Source organism: Onychomys torridus, chromosome 13 (genome assembly GCF_903995425.1).
Source record: "Onychomys torridus chromosome 13, mOncTor1.1, whole genome shotgun sequence".
Lineage (NCBI taxonomy): Eukaryota > Metazoa > Chordata > Mammalia > Rodentia > Cricetidae > Onychomys > Onychomys torridus.
This window is the reverse complement of record NC_050455.1, coordinates 12253072-12275665: the sequence shown is the minus strand read 5'-3', so window position 1 is coordinate 12275665 and position 22594 is coordinate 12253072. Positions and strand designations below refer to the sequence as shown.

The 22594-nt window shown below is 39.2% G+C and overlaps 1 protein-coding gene across 1 annotated transcript in view; it reads right to left on the bottom strand.

The window, feature by feature from the left end:
* LOC118594905 (putative Polycomb group protein ASXL3) overlaps nucleotides 1-3371 on the bottom strand; it is a 49649-nt gene extending 46278 nt beyond the window's left edge. Inside the window, exon 1 of the mRNA XM_036205160.1 lies at nucleotides 3200-3371. Coding sequence (XP_036061053.1) covers nucleotides 3200-3253 — 54 coding nt within the window. The 5' untranslated portion in view covers nucleotides 3254-3371. The remainder of the gene's footprint in view (nucleotides 1-3199) is intronic.
* Nucleotides 3372-22594: the final 19223 nt, after the last annotated feature.

The following is a 22594-nucleotide window of genomic DNA, read 5'->3' as shown; positions in this document are numbered from 1 at the left end:
TGACCCCATTCCTTCCCTCCAAAGTTAAGCAAGCCCACCACATACAAGCATGACACACCCAGAGGAAATCCCACAGCTGGTCATCGCATCTCTATCTAAAACAGAATGCCTGGAGCTGCCACTCAAGAGTTACTGAGCACTGTCCACTTTTCTTACAAAGAAAGCCGTCCAAAAATTCTGTTGTCAACTAGAAATTCTTTCTCACTGCAGAAAAATTCTTCTTCCACATGTTTTTGTTTCTCTTCAAATGGAAGCAAAGCTACATTTTAAACACAAGCTTTGGGACACACTTAAAATATCTTATTTCGCATTTTCTCTCCCCTTGTGTCTTTCTTCTAGAGAACACACACACACACACACACACACACACACACACACACACACACCCTCCGGTAGATTATATGCATACACAGCATGAACTGGAAGATTATCCTCAAAGTTAATTGAGGTATTCCATCTTTAGCTCACTCACTGCAAAGAACTACAGTGGCTTGTTCTTCGTCCCATTCTTAATCTTTAATTTTCAAATCAGATGCCTGGTTTAACATTTGATGTAGAAGGGCATAAAGTCCCAAACAAGAGTAAGATCAGCAGGAGCACACTGAAATGTGGAATGACACTGTCTATCTCTCATATGATTAAAATGGATTTTTTCTCCTAGAGTGTAAAGTAATACTATTAAGTATAAAAGTAAAGATACTTTATCATGCAAGTATGGAAGAGAGCTCAAGGGCACATGCCCCCATGCAATCAGAGAGAGAAGAGGGAAAGAATGTGGCTATTGCCCAAATGGATAGATTTCTCCTTTATTCACTTAAATAAGTTAAGAATTATCATAATTCACTTTTACAAATCACGAATTTCTGAAAATGATATTTCCAGTACAATTACTTGCTATTTTATCCAGTATTTTATTTCAACTGTCACATTTTGAACACAGAAACATTTGTACAACTACCAGGGGAAAAATAACTTGAACCAAATTGAAAAATTACCATAACTACTAGTTCAATATGTCTGGCTAAAATAGAGACATCTGGTCTATCATTAAAGCTTTTGTGTTGATGACTTCTAATGTGTCTTTGCCCATTAATAAACTTTACAAGAGAGGACAAAAAAAAAAAGCAACTTTCAACAACAACCAAAAGCCCTGAGATTATGAAATCTATTGCAAGACATATCAATATCTCTGTTACCGTTCAGTCAAATGAAGCTCAGTTCTTCTGAGAATTCTCCCACAGACTGCTGGAATACAAATGTCTGGTTCTGAATTCCATCAGAATAATGATATCTATTAAATAATTCTCTGCAGGCATGGCTAATTCATGAATCGTTATTTTTAAATATTTATAAATCAACTCATTGTGCAGTTGTTTAAAATGTATACACTGAAACTCTATAATAGCCCTTGATTACTACTCCAAGGAATCTGAATAATGTGTTTTCAGAAGCCTTGCACACCCACACACAATTCTGAATTAATAGCCAAGCAAACAATAAGTAATGTACTTGTAAGCTAGGCAAAAATCCCAGTGATAAGTCAAACTGGCATCTCCTTAACACTTCCTGCTTACTCCTCACATATTCCCCACAACTAAGTTTCCTAGCCCAGGCAGTTCATTAAAGACTGGCTATCATCTGCCCATTCATCCACAGAGAGAGGGACTTAGTGATTAACACAATCACAGATATGGGCAGAAATGATAACGGGCACCAAGGCCAAATTAAGAGATGAAGAAGAGGAAGAGCTCGGCCACTCCCGCTCCCAATAACCAGACTACAATTCAAAAAGGACTTTTGTCACTTCTTGTCAGGGCAGTAGGGCCGATCATCTAAAACCCTTTGCTAGAATCCAGAGACACAGCAGCAAGGCCCTTCAAGGAAACTCAGATAATTACTTTTGACAAATGTTCTGCTCATGCATAAGACTTGCTCAGAACCTTTTAAAAATGACTACAGTTATGCTAAAACAATCTTAAACATCTTCAACCCAAATAAGCATCTTCGGGTCTCCACATCCCACCCCAATCCCAAGGCATGCAAACTGCTTTCTTTTGGCCAATTTATAACAGCAAGTTGGTGAATAAATATTTGATTTATGCAGTCGAAGCTCTAAAAGGCTGAGCTTCGAATGCAATGCCTTGCGTTCCCGTGAGACTCGCTGTACAAAAATATCCTTTTAAAACACATACACACACATAAAAACGTTTACAGCTGTCCTTTAAACGATGGGGGGGGGGATAAGGAAAGAGACCCCCCCTCAGACATACACACACACACACACACACACACACACACACACACACATTCACACATGCACCAAAACCAGGACGCCGACGCCCCTCTGCCAACCAGCATTTCTATAGAGACATTCTTACGATGATTAAAACCTAAGCTCCGAAAGGTTAAAGAAAAAGAATACCAGGCCAGTTACGCCGTCCAGTAAGCCAGCGATAAAACACACGTAGCTGCACACTCCTAATCTCGCAGGACAAATGTCACTGACCCAACTTCACCAAACACACACACACACACACACACACACACACACACACACACACACACACTCAGGAATTGCACACGTGCAGAGAACGTAAGGCACAGACACCGTGGCAGAGCACAGTACCTACAAACAGCGCGAAACCGGTCCACACAAAACATGCTCGCACAGTGTCCTCACGGAATGCACACGACACGGCACACAGACACAGAGCCCTAGCCCACATGCACACGCCTTCCAAGTGCGAGTCGGACACACACGGTGCATGCACGTGTGGAAGATCTGAACTCACAAACGCGGGACACACACACAGACACCCGGACTGTGCACGGAGTTATTGATGAAATTCCAGGGGGTGGAGGGCCGGGGAGGGAGTGGTAATTGCCACACAAAGGTCTCCAGAGCGGCAGAGAGGGAAGTGCCCCGCACCGAGCTCTCGGAGATTCACCGGTTCGCGGGAGACGCCGCGGGACTCCTAGCGCCAAGTCCCGGGAAGAAGTGTCCCGGGCGGTCCCGGGTGCGCGGGGCGCGGGGTCCCCGAGATAATCCTGCGCCCCTCGGCGCGCGCACGCACACGGGGACCCCGGCAAGCCCACTCCCGCGGAATAACAAAGAGCCGTAGCCGGGGAGCGGGGGAGCGGGCGGCGGCTCCGGGCGAGGGCCGAGGCGGCGCGGGGCGCGGGGCGGGGCGGGACGTACCAGGCGGGCAGCCTCGGCCCAGGTGCGGTCCTTCTTCTTCCTCTTGTCTTTCATGTTTGCATCTCATTGATGGTGCTGAGGATGACGTGGGGGGGATTCCGCGGGTGTTCGGGGTGCGGGCGCCGAGACAATGACCCAGTGACCCGGTGACCCGCACTCGCGCGGCGGGGGGAGGCGCGGGCGGCGGCGGGAGGGACGGAGCGCGGCGGGTGGGGGTGGGGGCGCGCGGCGGCGGCGCGCGGGGCCGGGCGGGGGTGGCGGGACCGGGCGGGGGCGGGGCCGGGGGCGGGGGCGGCGCGGGCCGGGCTGGCTCGTGCGGGGCTCGCGCTGCGCGGCGGCCGCGGTGACAGCTCGGGGGATGCTCCGCTCGGCCCCGCGAACAACAATACACTCTGACGTCACGGGGAATGGCGCCGCGCTCACACTCGCGCTCACACCGGCCCCGCGCGCGCACCCCGCGCACACTCGCCGCGCGCCCCCTCCTCCGGCCACGCCCTGAAGCCCTGGCCGGACCCTTTTCCTTCCCTGCAGGCCCGGGAGCAGCTAGTCCCGCAAGCTAGGAGCAAGGCGGCCCACTCCGATCTACTCTGTCCCATCAAAGCCAAAACCGGCAACCAGGACGGGTTTGGGAAGTTGGAGGGCTCCGATCCGCAACTGGGCGCCCTGTCCTGAGCACGCGCGCGTGCGCGCACACCCCTCTTCTCTCTCTCTCTCTCTCTCTCTCTCTCTCTCTCTCTCTCTCTCTCTCTCTCTCTCCCCTCCCTCTCCCCCCTCCCTCCCACTCTCTCTCTCTTTCCTTTCCCCCCTCCCTCTCTCCCCCCCACACCCTTCCCTCTCTCTCCTCTCTGTCTCTGCCTCTCCTGTCCCGGTCCCCAGTTCTGCGCTCCTCTAACCCTGCCTCTGCTAGGAGGGGTGGATTCCCAGAGCTTTGCGGAAGGGAATCAGTCTCCTCTGGCACAGAGCTAATATTGAACAAGCAACTTGATACTGTGCTGAGCCACCTACAAGATTTGAAACAATGGGAGCCCAAAAGAGGCTTTGAGGATCGATGTTTCGCTATACCTGGCATAGCAGTAAATGTGTTCTAAATACCCTGTAGCCATCATTCCTAGCTTCTAACTTGGTGTCCATGTCAACAGCGGTACAATTAGCATTTGAGTATTTTCAGAATTACATACGATTTCCAGGTTTCCGATGTGTGGAGAGTTGGGAGGGCGGGGGGAGGGGGGGAGTGGTATTCCTATCAGGGAACTACCAAAAAAAAAAAAAAAAACATGCTGTAAGACTTGGAAGTTTATGGTAACTTTTCCAACTTCTTATGCCACTGATGATCTGTTTAGGTTGATAAGTCATTGTTAATCAGATAATGAGAAGCGTTCACACGCACACACACTCCATTAATCATGTGTGTATTTGTCTTGAGTATGTAAGACAAAAGGTCACACCTACGGGATTATTTATCTAAAGTTATTTCCTGAATGTAATGATATGTAAATAGAACCGTGTGGGTTTCTCAGTGGCCATCATCTCATCTGATCCTCAGCAAAGCACTTAAACACACTTTACTCTCCACAGTGCAACACCAAAACCAAGAACACCGAGATGGATGCAAGCGCTCTGTGAACTGGGCATAAGGAATCCAAGATTTGGGTCCTAATTCTACTTCGAGGTGTTCTGTACTATTGTGATTACAAGTAATGCTTGTCTAAGAAATGAGCACCAGGTCTAGAAAGAACACATTTGCCTGAGAGGGAGACCAGACAGTACCAGGTGATGAAGTGACTGAGGTCAGAAAGGTGCTTGGTTACCAACAATTAAGCAGAGCCATTACATGATCATAGAGATAGATGTATGTTAATTCTTTAAAAATGTTTGTTTTATTAATTTATGAGAATAACAAAAAGGCTACGCATCAGCTTAAGGAAATATCCAAAGACTTATTCTTACTTCTTTAGTTTACAAATCAGATTTAGAAAGCACACTGATATTATTGCCTGGGAAAAACTTTACACTTGTGATTTGCTTAATTCTAACCAGGTGTGTCATGGTTTTATCTTACATCTCAAACATATTAAATTTGAGTCTTGTTCATATCTGCCTTTATTCCCAAGAATTATCTTTATAAGTACAGTAATTGATACACCAAATTTTTTATAATGTTTTTTTCTTCTTTTCAGAAATAACTTTTAAGCAAACAAATCATAGCATGAAGTTTATTATTTTTCTGAAACATAGTGCTTTATAAGAAGTTTGAGGGTTGGGGATTTAGCTCAGTGGTAGAGCACTTGCCTAGCAAGCGCAAGGCCCTGGGTTTGGTCCTCAGCTCTGGGAAAAAAAGAAAAGAAAAGAAGTTTGAGAGCCTATTACAGGACAACCTACATAACCAATTATTTTATAGAACATGCAATATTGATATCATATAAAGAGACTATATGTTGTCCCACTTAGGCAGATTTAAACAAAAAAATAGCCATGGGTCTTGAGTCCCTTCAATGACAGCTAAGTGAAAATGACCACAATTCTGAGCTGACACTTGGACACTGATTCTACTTTGGGGAACTTGTGTATTAACCCCACAGACCAAGTGAATCTGATTAAAGACTGGTGGATGTCTGTTCCAAACTGACATACTTTAGAGGCAGGTCTTTAGAAAGGCCACTGTTTCAGAGAGGCCACCAACTTAGTTCTTTCTTCTGCATTTCAGTCTGTTTAGACATTAACTTTCCTTAGATGAATTCATTTTCTTGATATATAATGTGAGTGGAGTAGGAGAGGGAGAGGCTATACATATGAATCAGTTAAAACACTTTTTATAGATTGGTAAGCTATATGAATACCATTTTAAAATACGTGTGTGTGTGTGTGTGTGTGTGTGTGTGTGTGTGTGTGTGTGTAGCTATGGGAAGGCATGTGCACATGAGTGTAGTGCCCCTGGAGGTCAGCCATCTCTCCAGGTAAAATTAATTGACAAATAGGAAAATAATTCTCTACTGAGGAAATTTAAGGAACTTTTAATAAAAAGAGATCACTAGACGTGGGATTTGAAACATGTAAGAATACTTGCTTTTGGGGGAATGGCAATTAACAAACTACAAGAGCAACAAAAGCCTTTTCCAAGCAAGTATAATAAAAGTCAGTCGGGACAGTTAAAACCCCGGGGAATGTTTAAGCGGATAGATGACATCTCCCAAGTGTGCTAACAAGATAAACTCTTATCAGCTCTTGTGCATTCTCAAGGACCTTCTTATGAGGAATAATAACTCAAACCCAGGGCCTAGAAGGGCCTGTCTACAGAGTCTTCCTCTTCTAATTTCCTGTCTCAATAGTACAGCCATTGTCCTTGCTCCAGAGCAGAGCAGTATGTAGCAATACCCTCTGCATGCCCTTGATCTCTTCATCTCTTATGGCTGTTGGTTCTGAAGTCATATTCCTCTTACCTCTTCCTACAGACGTTTCATACATCATTTTAAAAACATTGCATCATGGGGGCTGGACAGATGACTCAACAGTTAATATTTGCTACCCTTGGAGAGAACCTCAATGAGTTTGGGTCCCAACACCCAAGTCAAGCAACATATAACTCCCCAACCCTATCTCTAGGGAATCTCACGCCCTGTCTGACCTCTGTGGAAATCTAAGATGTGGCATACAAACGACACACAGACACACACAAACATATAAATAAAAATAAATATTGCAGCATATTAAACAGTTAATGAATGTTCAGTGAATACTAAACTTAAATATTAATAACTATTTATTTACCTACAGCTATGTAGAAGTGATAGTATACTGAAAAGTGGTCAAAGTTCACAAGAGAGGTCAACATCAAACAAAGACAAACTTAAGAATTTGGGGACAAAAGTTGTGCTATGTCTCTGGACCCTTGGGAAACTCAAGACTTCACCATGATCCTATGCAGAGTTTACAAAAGTTTGGTGTTCCTAGACAGACAGAGTGGCTGAAACTGTGTGGTATTCAAAGACCATGTGTAAGCCCTCACAGACTCCTTAGCTGGACATTGAAGGAGGAAATCTAGAATGAATGAAAACACATTCTTTCTCCCACACAGAGGACAGAAGGTATATCAGAGAAAAGAAAGTGGAATGGGCTGGGAATAATAAAAGATGAGAGAACTAAGCCAGAGTAGCAAGGAAGAGAGTGGAGGCTTTGAGTCATCTCTACAGTGAAGTAGCTTGCATTTTGTCTCTCAAGTATTTTTATTATGCACAAGGTGGGGACCTCAGAATTCTTCAATAAGAACATTTAATGGCTCCATTTTCCCTAAGTACTTTTTGTTCATCAAGATGAAATGCATCTGGAAAGCCCATAAAAGTGATCCCTCTGTTTCCTGTGTCTACTGCTCAGCCCACTGAAGCTCCAACTTGAAGTGAATTACTTTTCTTAGGGTGCAAATATTTACTGAATTAAAGTATTGGGAATTTGCTAAAGTGATCCTTTTTATTCTGAAGGCAATAAAAGCTCCATTGAATCCAGAAGTATTTCAATGATTTTTAAAAATAACATTCTCTTTCTCTTCCAGATTTCACTTAATGTTTCATGCCTAACATAAAAGGAATAGTATGGAACCACATGCAATTTTCATTAATTATCTATAGTCAGATATTACAGACTATAAGTTCTTGAAGACTAATGACTTTGTATATCATTTTAATACTAGTTGTCCTTTGCAGTATTTTTACAAATTTCTATCTCTTGATGTAAGCCAGTTTAAACTTAAACTACAAATCGAAGCATCAGACCCACTGTGGAAACCCAGAGCTGATACTACATTATCAGAGATTAATTTTGTCTAGACTTGAGGTGATGCTTTTAGTAGGAAATGAATGGGTTAAGTGAAATTATTTATTTTTTACTTAGAATCTCAGTAACAGTCTAGTAGTAATTGGGAATTTCAACATAATCTGGTTCTATTTTGCTGTAGGTAGCTATGAAGAAAAGAACGACATGGGTTTTTATTTTCTGCAAAACTCTTGTTTAGTTTATTTTCATTGCTCATGTCATTTTTGTTTTTTAACTAATTGTTTGAGACTTATTCTTAATTTTCTAGTCAGCTTTTACTGTTAGCTATCACTTCACTAATTATAAGAACATTTTTGTGATAGATCTAGACCCTTAGCAGCCAAAGTGTTCTTTAAATGAAGGAGAATTGGAGAAACATAAGCTAAAATATGTTCATAGCTTTCTTCTTTTGCACTTTGTTAAATTGCTCGCTCTCTCTCTCTCTCTCTCTCTCTCTCTCTCTCTCTCTCTGCTGTTTTTATCTCTCTACTTCCTTAGGGCAATAACAAACTGGGCTTCTGAGTAGGGTCCTTCATTCAAGAATTTACCTTCCCCCTTTAAACCCTTAATTAGGCATAGAGAACACAGTGTGATTTATGGCCTGGTGTTTAACAGGCTCACACTTAATCCATTACACAAAAGGGTTACACATATTCCCTAACAGCAGCCCTCATTAGTTTATACAAAATGAAAAAAAAAAAAAAAACCACTTAGAAAATGTAAATAAAGCTTTGCCTGATAGTAACTTTTTATGCATATGTCGTGTGATTCGAATTTCAACACTGCAGCCTAACAACTTTTTGCTTATTTTCAAAGCTACAAATTAAATTTCTCTAGGTAAATTCTAATTCAATCCCACTTTTACTGGCTAAGAAGGAAAATTTCATCTTTGTATGAAAAGAATGTTCTTAGTTCAGGAAGACGACTAGAATTCTGACTCACACTTCTGTCTCAGAAACTACACCCAGTTCAGTGCCGCCATGTTGGTGCTGTTACTGGTAGCCTGCTTCCCTCTTTCAGTGTTTAACAAAAGCCCAGCTTTTGTGATTAAGACTTCCCAAAAGAGAACTTCAGAAGAAGCACTAACAAGTCATTCATTCCTGTGATTTTTCTATTATCTGCTATTTTAAGTTGTAGAGTAACTTCCTCTTTATTGTATCCATAGCACTAAAAGCTCACAGGAAAATATAAAGCTATTTTGCTACATTTACAAGGAAGGACGGAAAGGATGGGGAGATACGGATTCTTTTGTACCAAAGAATTCTTATTGCTTTTCCCATTGAGTTTATTGCAGGGAGCACAACACTGCTCATCTTAGCCAATGCACTTCCAGTAACCGTGGGGTGGCATGATTGATTGGCTAAGTAGCAGGAATAACTGGAAGGTCTCTTAGGAGCCCATTGTGGCAGCGAAATGACATCCAGTTGTGCCCTGGTGCACGTACGTGAAGAGAGAAAAGAAGGAAGAGGATGCAGGAACTGCCACCCCTGTAAGAGCCACCTAGCAATGAGGAAAGGCAACAGAGCTGTGTTTCAGGGGGAAAAAGGAGGCAATGGCTTTTCAGTGTTCATAATCTCTCAGGATTTTCATCATCCCCAGAAGGCTAGGAGTGGTGGTGAAGCTAAGCATATTTATTTTTTGTATGAGAATAAAGAGATTCAGAAAAAGAGATCATTGCTCACCTACTCCCCCTGGCTTTCCATGACTCTGTCACACTTAGGTGAGATGTCTCCAAGGAAAGGGATCAAAGCTAGTTATGACATTCAAATGTCAAAATAGTGAGTCGTGCCTTTTAACAATACCTGGTAAGAATATTCTGGTAAGAATTTTGATCAATGCACATTTTTAGCAGAAAATTCTTTTCTCTAGAGACTCTCCCCAATGTTAACCCCAAAGGTGATCAATACAGTAAAAACCCTCCAAAAAAATAGAAAACACAACCTTTCCATCTAATTTACTCTCTTCTATTTCTATATCATAAGATTGGCTCTCCCTACTTGGTCTTTATGGCTGGTTTTCTATACTTCTCTATGCAGTAAAGAAATAGCTCATGTTGGAAAAATTGTTTAATGTTTTGATTTCTGTTCTTTTTTGTGATATATAATGATTCGAACATGTGAAAGTCTCAGGTTCAAGTGATGACTTTGAAAATTGTGTATACACTCATAACTGTCGTTCAAAAGAATATACAAAGCATTCCTACCACCCAGAGCATTCTCCCTGACACAGGCTGTCACTGCACGGACTGCACTTACAGACTGGCTTTCACTTGCTCACAGACTCTAAATATTTTCCTGTCAGTCACTGTCTGTTTGTGTTTGGAGTGGCAGCTGGTGCACTTAATGAAGTTATATAAGTGTATGCATTTAATTTTCTGTTATAATTAAGGCCAAGAAATTCTTGCATACTCCAAGGTCAAGAAGACACACTCTTATTCTTTTGCTCTAGGCATCACACTTTTGTCTATGGTGTAAACATAATTAATTTTTGTGACTAGGATGAGGTCTAACATTTTATGTAATTTATTATTTTATTCATTCATTGAATTTCTTTAGCACTTTTTTCACACAAAAAAGGAGTTGTGTGGATCTATTTCTGGCTATTTTATTTCATTCTACTTACCTGTTAGATTTATTTTATCTGCACCAGTAAGAAACTGTCATGATTGCTGAAGCTTTGCAGGGAGGGTGGGAAAAAATGTAAATTCTGAAACTTTCTTGCTTTTGTATGCATTTTCTGGATGATTGCATTTCCATACAAATTAAAAATTTGGCTATTTTTGTTATGGATGGACTTGAATTTAGAGGTTAATTTGGAAAGAATGGTTCTATTAGCCACATTGAAATTGGTATATTAATGAAGTTAAAATCATTTGAGGAACTCAAGTGGAAAACACTAAAACTGGTGTATTTGTAAAATTGCAGTATTTTTTCAGTTATATTTTAGGATTCTTAATGTAGAACTATTGGACAAGACTTTTATATTTATTTATTCTCAAGTCTTGATCATTTCTACTGCCTAAAATGTTACTTTGAGTTTTGGTTTATTTACTAGTATTGTATATGAGTAATAGATTTTAAAATAGTGATCTTTTGTTATAACTTTGCCAAATTCATTTATTGGTATTTTATAATTTATTATTTGCACTAACATTACTTGAAAGTATTGGTGCTGTATTTCTTTTCTGATTTAATACATACATTTTATTTATTTTTCTTGTTTTATTACACTAGCTAACATTTTTCAAATAATTATGAATGCATATGATGGAAAAACATATCTAAATATCTATCTTTGGAGTGAAGAAATAAATGTTTCATTTAAGTGTTGAGGAATATTTGTTTATACTGTGTGAAGATGTGTCATTGTGAATGATTTAATAAAAAAACTGAATGGCTAATAGCTAGGCAGGAGTGATAGGAAGAGGAGGAGGAATCTAGGCATGTGGGAGATGCTAGCCAGACACAGAATGAGTCAGACACACAGAATAAGATAGAGGTAAAAAAGCCGAGTGGTAGAAAATAGATTAATACAGATGTTGGTTAATTTAAGTTATAAGAGCTAGTTAGAAGCAAGCCTGAGCTATAGGCTGGGATTTTATAATTAATAAGAAGTTTCCACATCATTATTTGGGAGCTGGCTGGCAGAGCAGAAAAGGACTCATTACATTTAAGTGTTGTGTCAGCTATGTGGTGGGTGAAGATGCTTTTTATCTGTCTGAAGAAATTGTTCTATTTTTTTAGGAGAGCTAACAGTCCTTACTCTTCTTCACAGTGTGAAAGTGTTATATCTTATTAAGAGAATTTCTTCAAATACTAAGTAAGATATTTTCCTAATCTTCTGTAAATATAGCATGCCAGCTATTGTTATACCATGTTTACTGTAAATTTAATTCGTATATTAAATGTAAAGATACTTTTCCAAAAATATGGATTCATGTCTTTGTTATTTGTTGATGGTTTAGTCCTGACACTTAGAAAGGAGATTTCTCTTTAATTCCCTTATAATATCTGTAACATAATATATATATATATATATATATATATATATATATATATATATATATATATATATAGTATTATTGAACTCATAGTGTAAGTTACAATATTCATTCCTACTTTCTTTGTAGAAAAGATAAATTTTATTAGAATGTTACTATTTTTCTCTTAAATATTCAGTAGAATTTGTTGTTAAACTTTATAGAATTTGGGGTATAATTGTGTGTATACCGATTTTTGGTAACAAATTAAATTTCATTAAAAAAGGCTGTCAATTTTCTCTCTCTTTCCTCTTATTTGTGTTTCACTAAAGCTAGATACATTTTATTGGTAGTTTGGGATTTAAACAATTTGAATATGAGAAATTAAGATGCTGTAATTATTATTTATGTAAATGTATGATGTTATATGTCCATTACCTTAATCTAGTGTAATAATCCTTTGATAACCCTCCAAAATGGTTTCCTCAGCCTATTTGAAGTCAAAACTAGCTCTCACCAGTAGAATGTAGGACCACATATGTATAGACTGCCACGTCTAGATTCATTCTCTTAAAATAACATACTAATATATTTTTCTTTTATCTATTTTATTGTAGGTATAAGTAGTTTACTTTTATTTATAAGTAATACTATATTTATTATTATACATTTTGTCTATACAACACCAATGCTGGGCATTTACAATGTATCTACTTTTAGATGATGATGTAATACTGAGTATGCTTCTGCACAAATATTTATGTCGACATATGTTTTCATTTTCCTTGCTAAATACCCACAAGTGGAATTCTTGTTCAATGTTGTATATGTTTACATTTCCAAATTAATGCATCTTATTTAAATATATGTTTCCAAACTGGTACCTTATGCTTCAGTGAAAGTTATGTTTAAAACATTTACCTAACTATTTTGTTTTTACTGTAATTTGTTGTTTTATTATTGAGTTTTAAGAATTCTTCATATACTTTAAACATAAGCTCTTCATCAAATATCTGATTTAAAGATGTTTTCTCTTTGTGATTTATCTTTAACTTTTCCTGACAGTAGCTTTCAAAGGGAAAGATCATTTTTATATTGATCAAACCTGACTGCCTTGTTCTTTGTGACTTGCTTACAGTACCACATCTAAGAAAATTTAGTCTAATTTAAGGTCACATGGTTTACTTATGTTTCTTTCTGACATGTGTGTGCTTGCTTTTGAGCTATTGTATGGATTTGGTATATGGTGTGAGGATAAGAGTCCCGGCTTGATATTCTGTACATGTGAAGCTTCAATTACTGCAAAGTCCTTTGTTAAAAAGATATACCTTATAGAAATCTCTTGGTACATTTGTTAAAAATGGAAAATCCCTCACTTCTTTTTCAAACCCATTTGCTCAGTTTCATTGACTGTGTTTTTCCTGATGTCAATGATACACTTTCTTAATTAATGTATTATATTTTAAAATATAAAGTAAGATCTCTGACTTTGTTCTACCTTTTGAAGCTGCTACAGCTATTCAAGTTTCATTAAATAAATGTTAAAAATCAGTTGACAACTTCTATCTCAGAGAGCAGGAGGAGGGCACAGCTATTGGTAAGCAGTGCTTATCAACTACCTCCCTGCCTTCTCATTTATATCGCTTAAGATGAAATATTTCAGTCATCTTCATCTCTTTCCTGTGAGCAAAAAAAAAAAAAATGCAGTCACTTTACATCTGGCTGCCTTTGTAATTTTTTCTTATTTGCCACAATCTACTTGTTTATATTATTTTTTATTGTGATATATCCATCTGTTTGCTTATTTTCCATGTATGATTAGTCATTTGGTGGTTGAACCACAGCAACGGCTACTTGTTATCAACAGTTTCAGAATGAAAGTCACCATCACCTACTGCAAAATTTCCCTCCATGGCTACACTGACAACAGCAGTAATCAATGGTTGTAAAGACAAATGTTTAGAAGGCAAATTGACAGGCACATTCATTTTACAAAATGATAATAGTATCAGCTCCCTACATCCTGTGTGACACCCCAGTATCAGGTTTTTCCCATGGTTTACAATTCCAGATGTGAGTTCCCTTCTGTGGAGGCTTAAGACCAATTGGAAAGCAGTTGGCTGCACCTTTAACAGTCATACCACTGTTGAACCAGAAGGCACATTTTGGCTGGTATGTTAGTAGTGTAGCACACAGTAAATATAACCGAACAGTTCTCGTGGTGCCTGTTCCCCACCAGCAGCCTGCCTCTAAGCACATAAAAAGCAGCCAGTGGCTCAGTTGTCACATTATTCCAGTCCTGTCCCAGCTTCATTTTCTCATGTTTTGCAACCAAAGTGTGTGATTACTACATCAACAGGGCTTGCCATCTAGTTCTGGCATTCAACCAATAGCATTGACAGTAGCCTTTTTTTGTTTGTGTGGCCATAAACATCTCTCTGGCCCACAATTTGCTGGAATGTAACCCACCTATAATAATGGGATTTTCAGCTGAAAACCATAAGGCTCTTGTAGGTGACTTTTCCACCCATTCATGGTGACTTACTTGATTCAAACTCTTTCAACTATTGCTTTTAGTGTTCTTTCAGATGATTTTCCAAATCTATAAGACTCAAGGGTTAGCATTAATGGAGCCTTTGTAGAGAGAACGGTCAATGTATCTGAAAGTCTACTGTCATTGATTCCAGGAAAATACAAATTGGTCTTAGAATCCAGTGTCCAGAGGCTCAATATTAGCACGATATTTGACTTGTCAAAATTTTAAAGTTAGCAGGAACTAATAGGCATGAAAAGTTCCTAAAACTTACATAAATATTATTTAAAGAGAAAACCTTGTTAGATACAGTAGTATGGATGGGGGCCATTATCAGTATAACCCTCAATGTGCTGATCATTTTTCATGAGCCATTCGGCCTCCCATGTTGGGATGCTCCTATAGGGTTACTGTGACTTTTTTCTACACCCTCTACCCTTGTGCAGTAGCTATCTTGCAATACTTTGCCCAGATTGGGGCCCAGAGGGAGCAGGGCATTCACCTGCCTGCCACTAAAGCTGGCTCCTAGTTTGACAGGCACTGAGCCCAGTCTGTGGCTATTATCCATACACTGGCATTGCATCTGGCTGATGAAAAGACTGTAGGTTGGGTGAACAATCTCATCTCCAGTAGACTTTCTCTTAGGGGGAAAATGTATACAGCACTTTCTAGGGGAAACTGTCCACATCAAAGACAAGCTCAACTCTTTCATCTGCACTGCCGCCCCTTGCTCCTATCACCTATTTGGGGAACTGCTTTCAAGTCTTCCAGAGGCTCATTAGCACAGCATTTATCTTGTCGGTTCTTTTCCTTATCTGTAGGTTCTAGGAAAAGATTCTGCTTAGCATGATTCTTGTCACATTTGCTCTCAGTGGCTTGAACAAGCCAGATTATTTGTGTCTCACTTCCCCAAAGAAAACCATAATATTTATATTATTTGACTATTTCATACAGGCATACAATATATTTCCACCATATTCACTCTTGACTCCTCCCCCAACTCCTTCTAGTTCTGCCCATCCTTCTACCCACTTTCAATTTTGTGTTCTTTTTATTTTGTTTTTATAGCCCACAAATTTTGTTTGTGTTGTTTATATACTCATGAGTATGGGGCTATCCACTGGTTGTCTGACAGGCCCATAGGGTTGAGGAAATTGGCTCAGACCAGTTGCCAAGGCATCTACATAACATATTCCTTAAAAGGGTTGGGGATTTAGCTCAGTGGTAGAGCGCTCACCTAGCAAGTGCAAGGCCCTGAGTTCGATCCTCAGCTCAAAAAAAAAAAAAGTCTTAAAAAAAATATTCCTTAAAAGCCAACCTAGCGTCTGCCTGATGGCCTAGCAACAGGAGCTATCAGAGTTCGTGATCACTGTCAGAGGTCCTGATTGATGTCAGAGTTCCTGATCATGCCCAGCCAATGAGGGACAACCACACAGACTGGACACTGGAGGAGGTTATACAAGGCCTTCCTTGTTATTGAATAAATGAGTTTGTTATTTGCCTTTAGTGGACTCACAGTGTCTGTGTCATTGACACCACACCTTCTCACTCCCTCTCCCAAGGGAGACATTAGAATTCAAGCTACACCCCAAAATGGCTCTTATCATAGGTCTAGTTTTTATTCCCTTTCTCTTGCATCCCTCCAACTGTAACATGTAGCAAGCTAGCTTTTCCATCTCGCTTTCTATTTTCCTCACTTCTCCAGTCAAATTAGAAGCAAACACAGAAGACAATACTATGTGCTCTTTATTTTCATATCCTCCCCCCTTACACAGGCAAGGTTTTTCAAGGCAGGCAAAGGAGCCTCAGTATCATGTTTTATACCTACAGCCAAAGCCTGCACACTGCGCTCACAATTGAGTCCCATAGGTCCCTGTTTCAGTGATTCCAGTATGTTTTCTAGTCCATCATCTTCTTGGAAGGTATCTGGGTACTCCCTAAGAGGCATCCATGCATTCCTTCTTGAAATCATGCCACTCCATAACACATAGAGGAAGATGATCTCCCTGGGATTTCCCCTCAGGAATGCTCTATCTGCAGACAGATCACCCTCAATCACATGTTTTAACAACCACAAGAAAGAGCATGACACTGCCATTACAACAAGGAGTCACACTATACCCTTCCTCACAGGGAAGGTAGGCATATTGGGATTGCCCCACCAATGTTCTACTCTCAGTGTGTGTCTTATTTCCCATGGGCCATGTGAGTTCTTGTTCTCATGCCAGTTGTGGTGCATGACTTTTCCCTGGGAGACAGGTACAAGCATGTACATGCGATATAGGGCACCAACAACAGACCAAACTCCATTTAAGGCTAGCTTGGAGCACCAATGAAATTGTTAGAATGACTTATGGGATCATAGATGACTCTGGCAGCTTCATCACTGAAAATCCCCAGCAGTGTGGGTAATAACTCACGAAAGCAATAGTGCTTGAGTTCTTTGCAGGACTTTTAGGCAGTTCCATGGAAGAAACAACACTCCCCCCCCCACCACGTGTGCTGGAACTGTTTGTTGTTCATATAGATGTCTCCTGATGCCTGTTGTTGTTGTGGGGATTTTGTTTGGTTTTGTTTTGGTGTGTGTGTGTGTGTGTGTGTGTGTGTGTGTGTGTGTGTGTGTGAGAGAGAGAGAGAGAGAGACAGAGAGAGACAGAGACAGAGAGAGAGACAGAGAGACAGAGAGACAGAGAGAGAGACAGAGAGACAGAGTTTTGTGAGCCTTCTTGCTTCCCTCTATGTAGAAATGCTTCAACCCCTGGAAACAGCAGCATACTCTTTGTTCTGGATAACCTAAACCTGACTTTGCTGGTCAGGTATGTTTTCTGGAATTTTGAACATGTCTCTCTACCTGAATTAAATGCTTTTCTAAAGTCTATACTAAAGTTGGGGCTTTGGGAAAGAAAAGATATGAAAGTAAAGTATCATCTCTATCACACCTTATCAATGGATATATCACTGGAGATACTGAACTTCATCATCTGGTTATGGAGATGTTTGAGTTCTTCATCAAAAAGTTCTTTACCAGGGTCTGAAGAGATGGCTTAGTAGTTAAGAACACTAACTGTGTTTCCAGAAGACCCAGGTTCAATTCACAGTACCCACATGGAAGCTAACAATTACCTGTAACTCCAAAATCTGACACCCTCACACAGACATACATCCAGACAAAACATCAATGCAAACAAACTAAGAATAAATGAATTACTTTTTTAAAAGTTCTTTGCCTTTCGTTTCAATGTTGAATTTTCAGTATGGAAGTTGTGATGTGTAGGATAGCTAAAAAGGACCCAAATCAACATAAAGTTTTTATTTGCATCTGCTTAAGAAATGCATGTACCCTTGCTATTTATTTATATACTTATTCTTTTTTAGTATTTGAAATTATAGTATAACTATATTTCTTCTTTCCCTTTCCTTCATTCGAGTTCTCCAATGTACTCCTCCCCAATCTCCTTCAAATTTATGGACTCTTTTTTCATTAATTGATACCACATGCATAAATGTATATACATATACATTCCTAAATACAAAATGGCACTGGATAACCAACTGATGTGCTCTCCCCTGGTGAAGATTACCTCTCCCGCTCCCAATTTTTCTTGGTTGCCTATAGTTCTTTTATTTAGGACTAAGGCCTCATGGGATTCTCCTATGAAACTTCTTTACCTTGGCATGTGCATTGGTATCATCTCTGTTCAGCTTACATTTGGGCAGTCATGTTGTTGAGAGTTTATGGATATAGCTTCTGAAACTACTAGGAGACCTAATTTCACAGCAATCTCGCTGAAACTCTGGCTCTTAAAGGATTTCCTCCCCCTCTTCTAAAATGTTCCCTAGGCCTTAGGTGCAGGAGTATTTTATACATGTATCCATTGGGACTGACTCCAAAATACTAGGTTTTGATTGGTTGTGGTTTTCTGTAGTGATCTCAGGTATTTGTGCCATTATTACAACCAGTAGGGTGGACACACCATGCTAGTTTTGATGTGGTTCATAGGCATGATAGCTGGATAGCACTATTGATTGTCTCCTTCCTTTGGAAGTTTGCATGACACCTTTTAGTATCAGGAGAGCTACTCCTAAGGAAGTTAGAAATCTGGTCAGTTCTAGCTCAGGAGTCTTGGGACCTGTTTCTAAAGCAATAGGGACTTATCATTCATCTCTGGGACAAACCAAGAGCAGTAGCAACAAGCTATATGTTTGGGAGATCTTTTGGACAGCCCTAGCTAACAATTAAAAAGAGAGTTTCACATGGCTGGTGTTGAGGATTTTGTTAGGGTCTTGGAGAAAGCACTGTCAGACCAGAGGAAAAAAATTGTTAAAACTATATATGTATATTTATACTCTGAATTACTACATTATAGGGTATTTGTTAGGCAGGTAAATAGTTAATCATACAATTTGTTGTGGCTTATTCAGAAACCTGTACCTGTTAGTTTACTCTCTTCCTTCCCTCTTCTGTATTTATCTTTCCAACTCTAAGGACTCTCTATTTTCTCATTTTCCTCTCAGATCACTTCTATCCTGCTGTTCCCCTTTACCATCTTCCCACATTGTTTTGTATTGACCTCATGTCCCCTCACTAAGGAGACCCTCTATATTGCTCCTCAAGTCCTTCATTCTAGAAATGGTCCTGTTTTACTTTCCTGGTTTCTGTAGTTATAATAATATATGAAGTACTCATATGTGAAGATTTGGAGCTACTATCCTCCAATGAGAAAAAAAACATTAACATTTTTCTTATTGGGCATGGGTTACCTCACACAATGTGATCTTTTATAGTTCTATCCATTTGCTTACAAAGTTATTATTTCATTTTTATTTACAGATGAATTGTATTCCGTAATTACGTATGTGCTTATTATATAAATATATGTATAATAAAATGTGATCTAGATGCATCTAGATCACATTTTATTACCCATTTATCAGTTGTGCTTCCATTTCCTAGCTATTGTGAATAGAGCAGTCATGAACATGGCTGAGCAAGTTGTCTGTGGAGTAGGATTTTGGACCTTGGGGCATCGCTGTGGGATGTTCTATATGCTGTGAATGTGTTACTCTGATTGTTTGATAAATAAAAAGCTGATTGACCAGTAGCCAGGCAGGAAGTATAGGTGGGGTAAATGGACAAGGAGAATTGTGGGAACAGGAAGGCTGAGTAAGTAGACACCAGTCCACAGTCCAGGAAGCAGCATGTAATCACACACAGGTAAAGCCATGGAACACATGGCAACATACAGATTAACAGAAATAGGCTGAGCTTAAATGTAAGAACTTGCGGGCGTTGGTGGCGCATACCTTTAATCCCAGCACTTGGGAGGCAGAGGCAGGTGGATCTTTGTGAGTTCGAGGCCAGCCTGGTCTACTGAGTGAGATCCAGGAAGGCACAAAGCTACACAGAGAAACCCTGTCTCAAAAAAAATTAAAAACAAAACAAAACAAAACCAAAAAACAAAAACCATAAGAACTAGTCAGTGGTAGGCCTGAGCTAATGGCCAAGCAGTTTAAATTAATGTAAGCTTCTGTGGTGATTATTTTATAAGCAGCTACAGTGTCTATGGGGCTGGGCAGGACCAGAGAAAACTTCAGCTATAGGGCATTTGCCAAGGAGTGGTACAGTGGGGCCATATGGTAAGTTTATTTTGAGCTTGTTGGGAATTCTCCACACTGATGTCTATAGTGGCTGCAGCAGTTGGCAATCCCATTAAGGATGAATGAATGTTCTATTTGCCCCCCAACACATTCCCTCTAGAATTTGCTGTAAGTTGTTCCATTGATGTCTGCCATTCTGACTAGGGTAAGATGAAATCTTGTTTTGATGAACACTTCTCCAATTACTAGAAATAATGAATTACTTATGTTTGAGATATTTCTTGGCCATTTTTTTCTTCTTTCGAGAACTCTCTATACAGGTTCACTTTTCAAATGGGTTATTTATTTTCATTGATTATTTGTATATGCTGGATATTAAACAATAGATGTGTAGTGGACAAACATTGTCTTCTATTCTTCAGGCTTTCTAATTACCTGAATTACTGTTTCTTTAGCTCTGCAGAAGCCTTTTAGTTTCATGAAGTCCCACTTGTTAATTGTTGGCCTTATTATTTGGTCAAATGAAGACCTACTTAGGAAGTCCTTTTCTACATCTATATATCTTGTAGGGTACTGCCTGTGTTTGCTTCTAGTTGTTTCAATGTTTCAGGTTCCACATTTAGGTATTTTTTGGAATTAATTTTTATTCAAGGTGACATATATGGGCCTAATTTCATTCTTCTGAACATGGATATATAGTATCTCCAGAACAATTTGTTGAAGATGATTTCTTTCCTCCATCATATGTATTTGTCGTGTTTGTCAAATATAACTGTCTGATATTACATGAGCTCATGTTTGGGTCTTTGGCTTTGTTCTGTTGGTCTACAAGTCTGATTTTGCATCAGTCACACTGTTCTCATGATATGGCTCTGCAGTATATCTTAGGATTTGGGATTGTCATCCCTTCAGCACTGTCCTTTTTGCTCATGGTTATTTTGGCTATATGAGTGGTCTTGTGGCTCCATATGAATTTTAAGGTAGTCTTTTAAATATATATTTCTGTAAGGAATGGGATGGTGATTTTCACTGGGTCTGTATTGAATCTGTAGATGCCATTTAGCAGTATGGTCATTTTCATAATGCTAATCTACCCATCCATGAGCATGGGACACCTTTCCACTTTCTAATGTCTTCCTCTATCTCTTTCTTCAGAGATGTAAAGTTTTCATTATACGGTTCCTTCATTTCTCTAGTTAAGTCTTCTCCTGGATACTTTATTTTCTTAGAGACTATTGTGAATGGGAATGTGTCCATGATCTCCTTTTCTATATCTTTGTTGGTGCTGTATAGAAAAGCTATTAATTTGTGAAAGTTGATTCTGTATCCTGTCACATTGCTGAATTGATTATTCTTTCTAGAAGTTTTCTGGTAGAATTTTTATAATCTCTAGTATATAGTGTGCCATCAGCAAATAGGGACAGTTTGACTCCTTCTTTACCTTTTTCTACCACTTTAATTTCCTTCTCTTGCCTTATTGCTCCAGCTTGTACCTTGAGCATAATGATGAAAAAATGTGGAGATAGTGGACATGCCTATCACATGTCTTAATTGTGTGGTTCTATTTCAAACTCTTCACCATTTAGGATGATGTTGGCTGTGTTTTTCTTACATATAGCCTTCATTATGTTGAGGTATGTTTGCTCTGGTCCTACATTCTCTGAGACTTTCATCATGAAGCCATGTTAGATTTTGTCAAATTCTTTTTCTGCATCTATTGAGAAAACCATGTGATTCTTGTCCATTTATGTGGTTTATTTGACTTATGCATGTTGAACCTTCTCTGAATTTGAAAGATTAAGACAACTTGGTCATGGTGTATAATCTTTTTATGCATATCTATTTTATTGAGTATTTTTGCATCTATATTTATCAGGGATGTTGTCCTGCAATTTTTCTCTCTGTTGTTGTTTTTATGTCTTTATTTGGTTTAAGTGTTAGAGTGATGCTGGCTTCATAGAAAGGTTTTTGGAGTGCTCTTTCTGCTTCAATATTTTTTGGATATAGTTCTTTAAATATATTGTAGAAATCTGCTGTGAATCTATCTGGTCCTGGACTTTGTTTTAGCTGGAAGGCTTTTTATTACTATTTCAATCTCATTTGTTATACATCTGTTTGTTTATATTGTTGACTTTTCCACTCATTTAATTTTAGTGGTTTGACTGAATCCAGGAACTTACCCATTTCTTTTTGGTTTTCATAAGCACAATGGAGTACATTTAAAAAAAAAAACTTCTCTTAGAATATTTTGAATTTCTTTGGAGTCTATTGAAATCCTGTTCATTTCTGATTGTTATTTTTCATACTCTCTTTTGATTAGTTGGGATAAGGATCTGTCAATTATGTTTATCTTCTTAAGGAATAATCTCTTAGATTTGTTGACTCTTTCTTTTCTTTGTTTCTATTTCATTGATTTCAGCTATGATTTTTATTATTTCTTGCCATCCACTGAGTTTGCATTTGTTTTGCTCTTGTTTTTCCA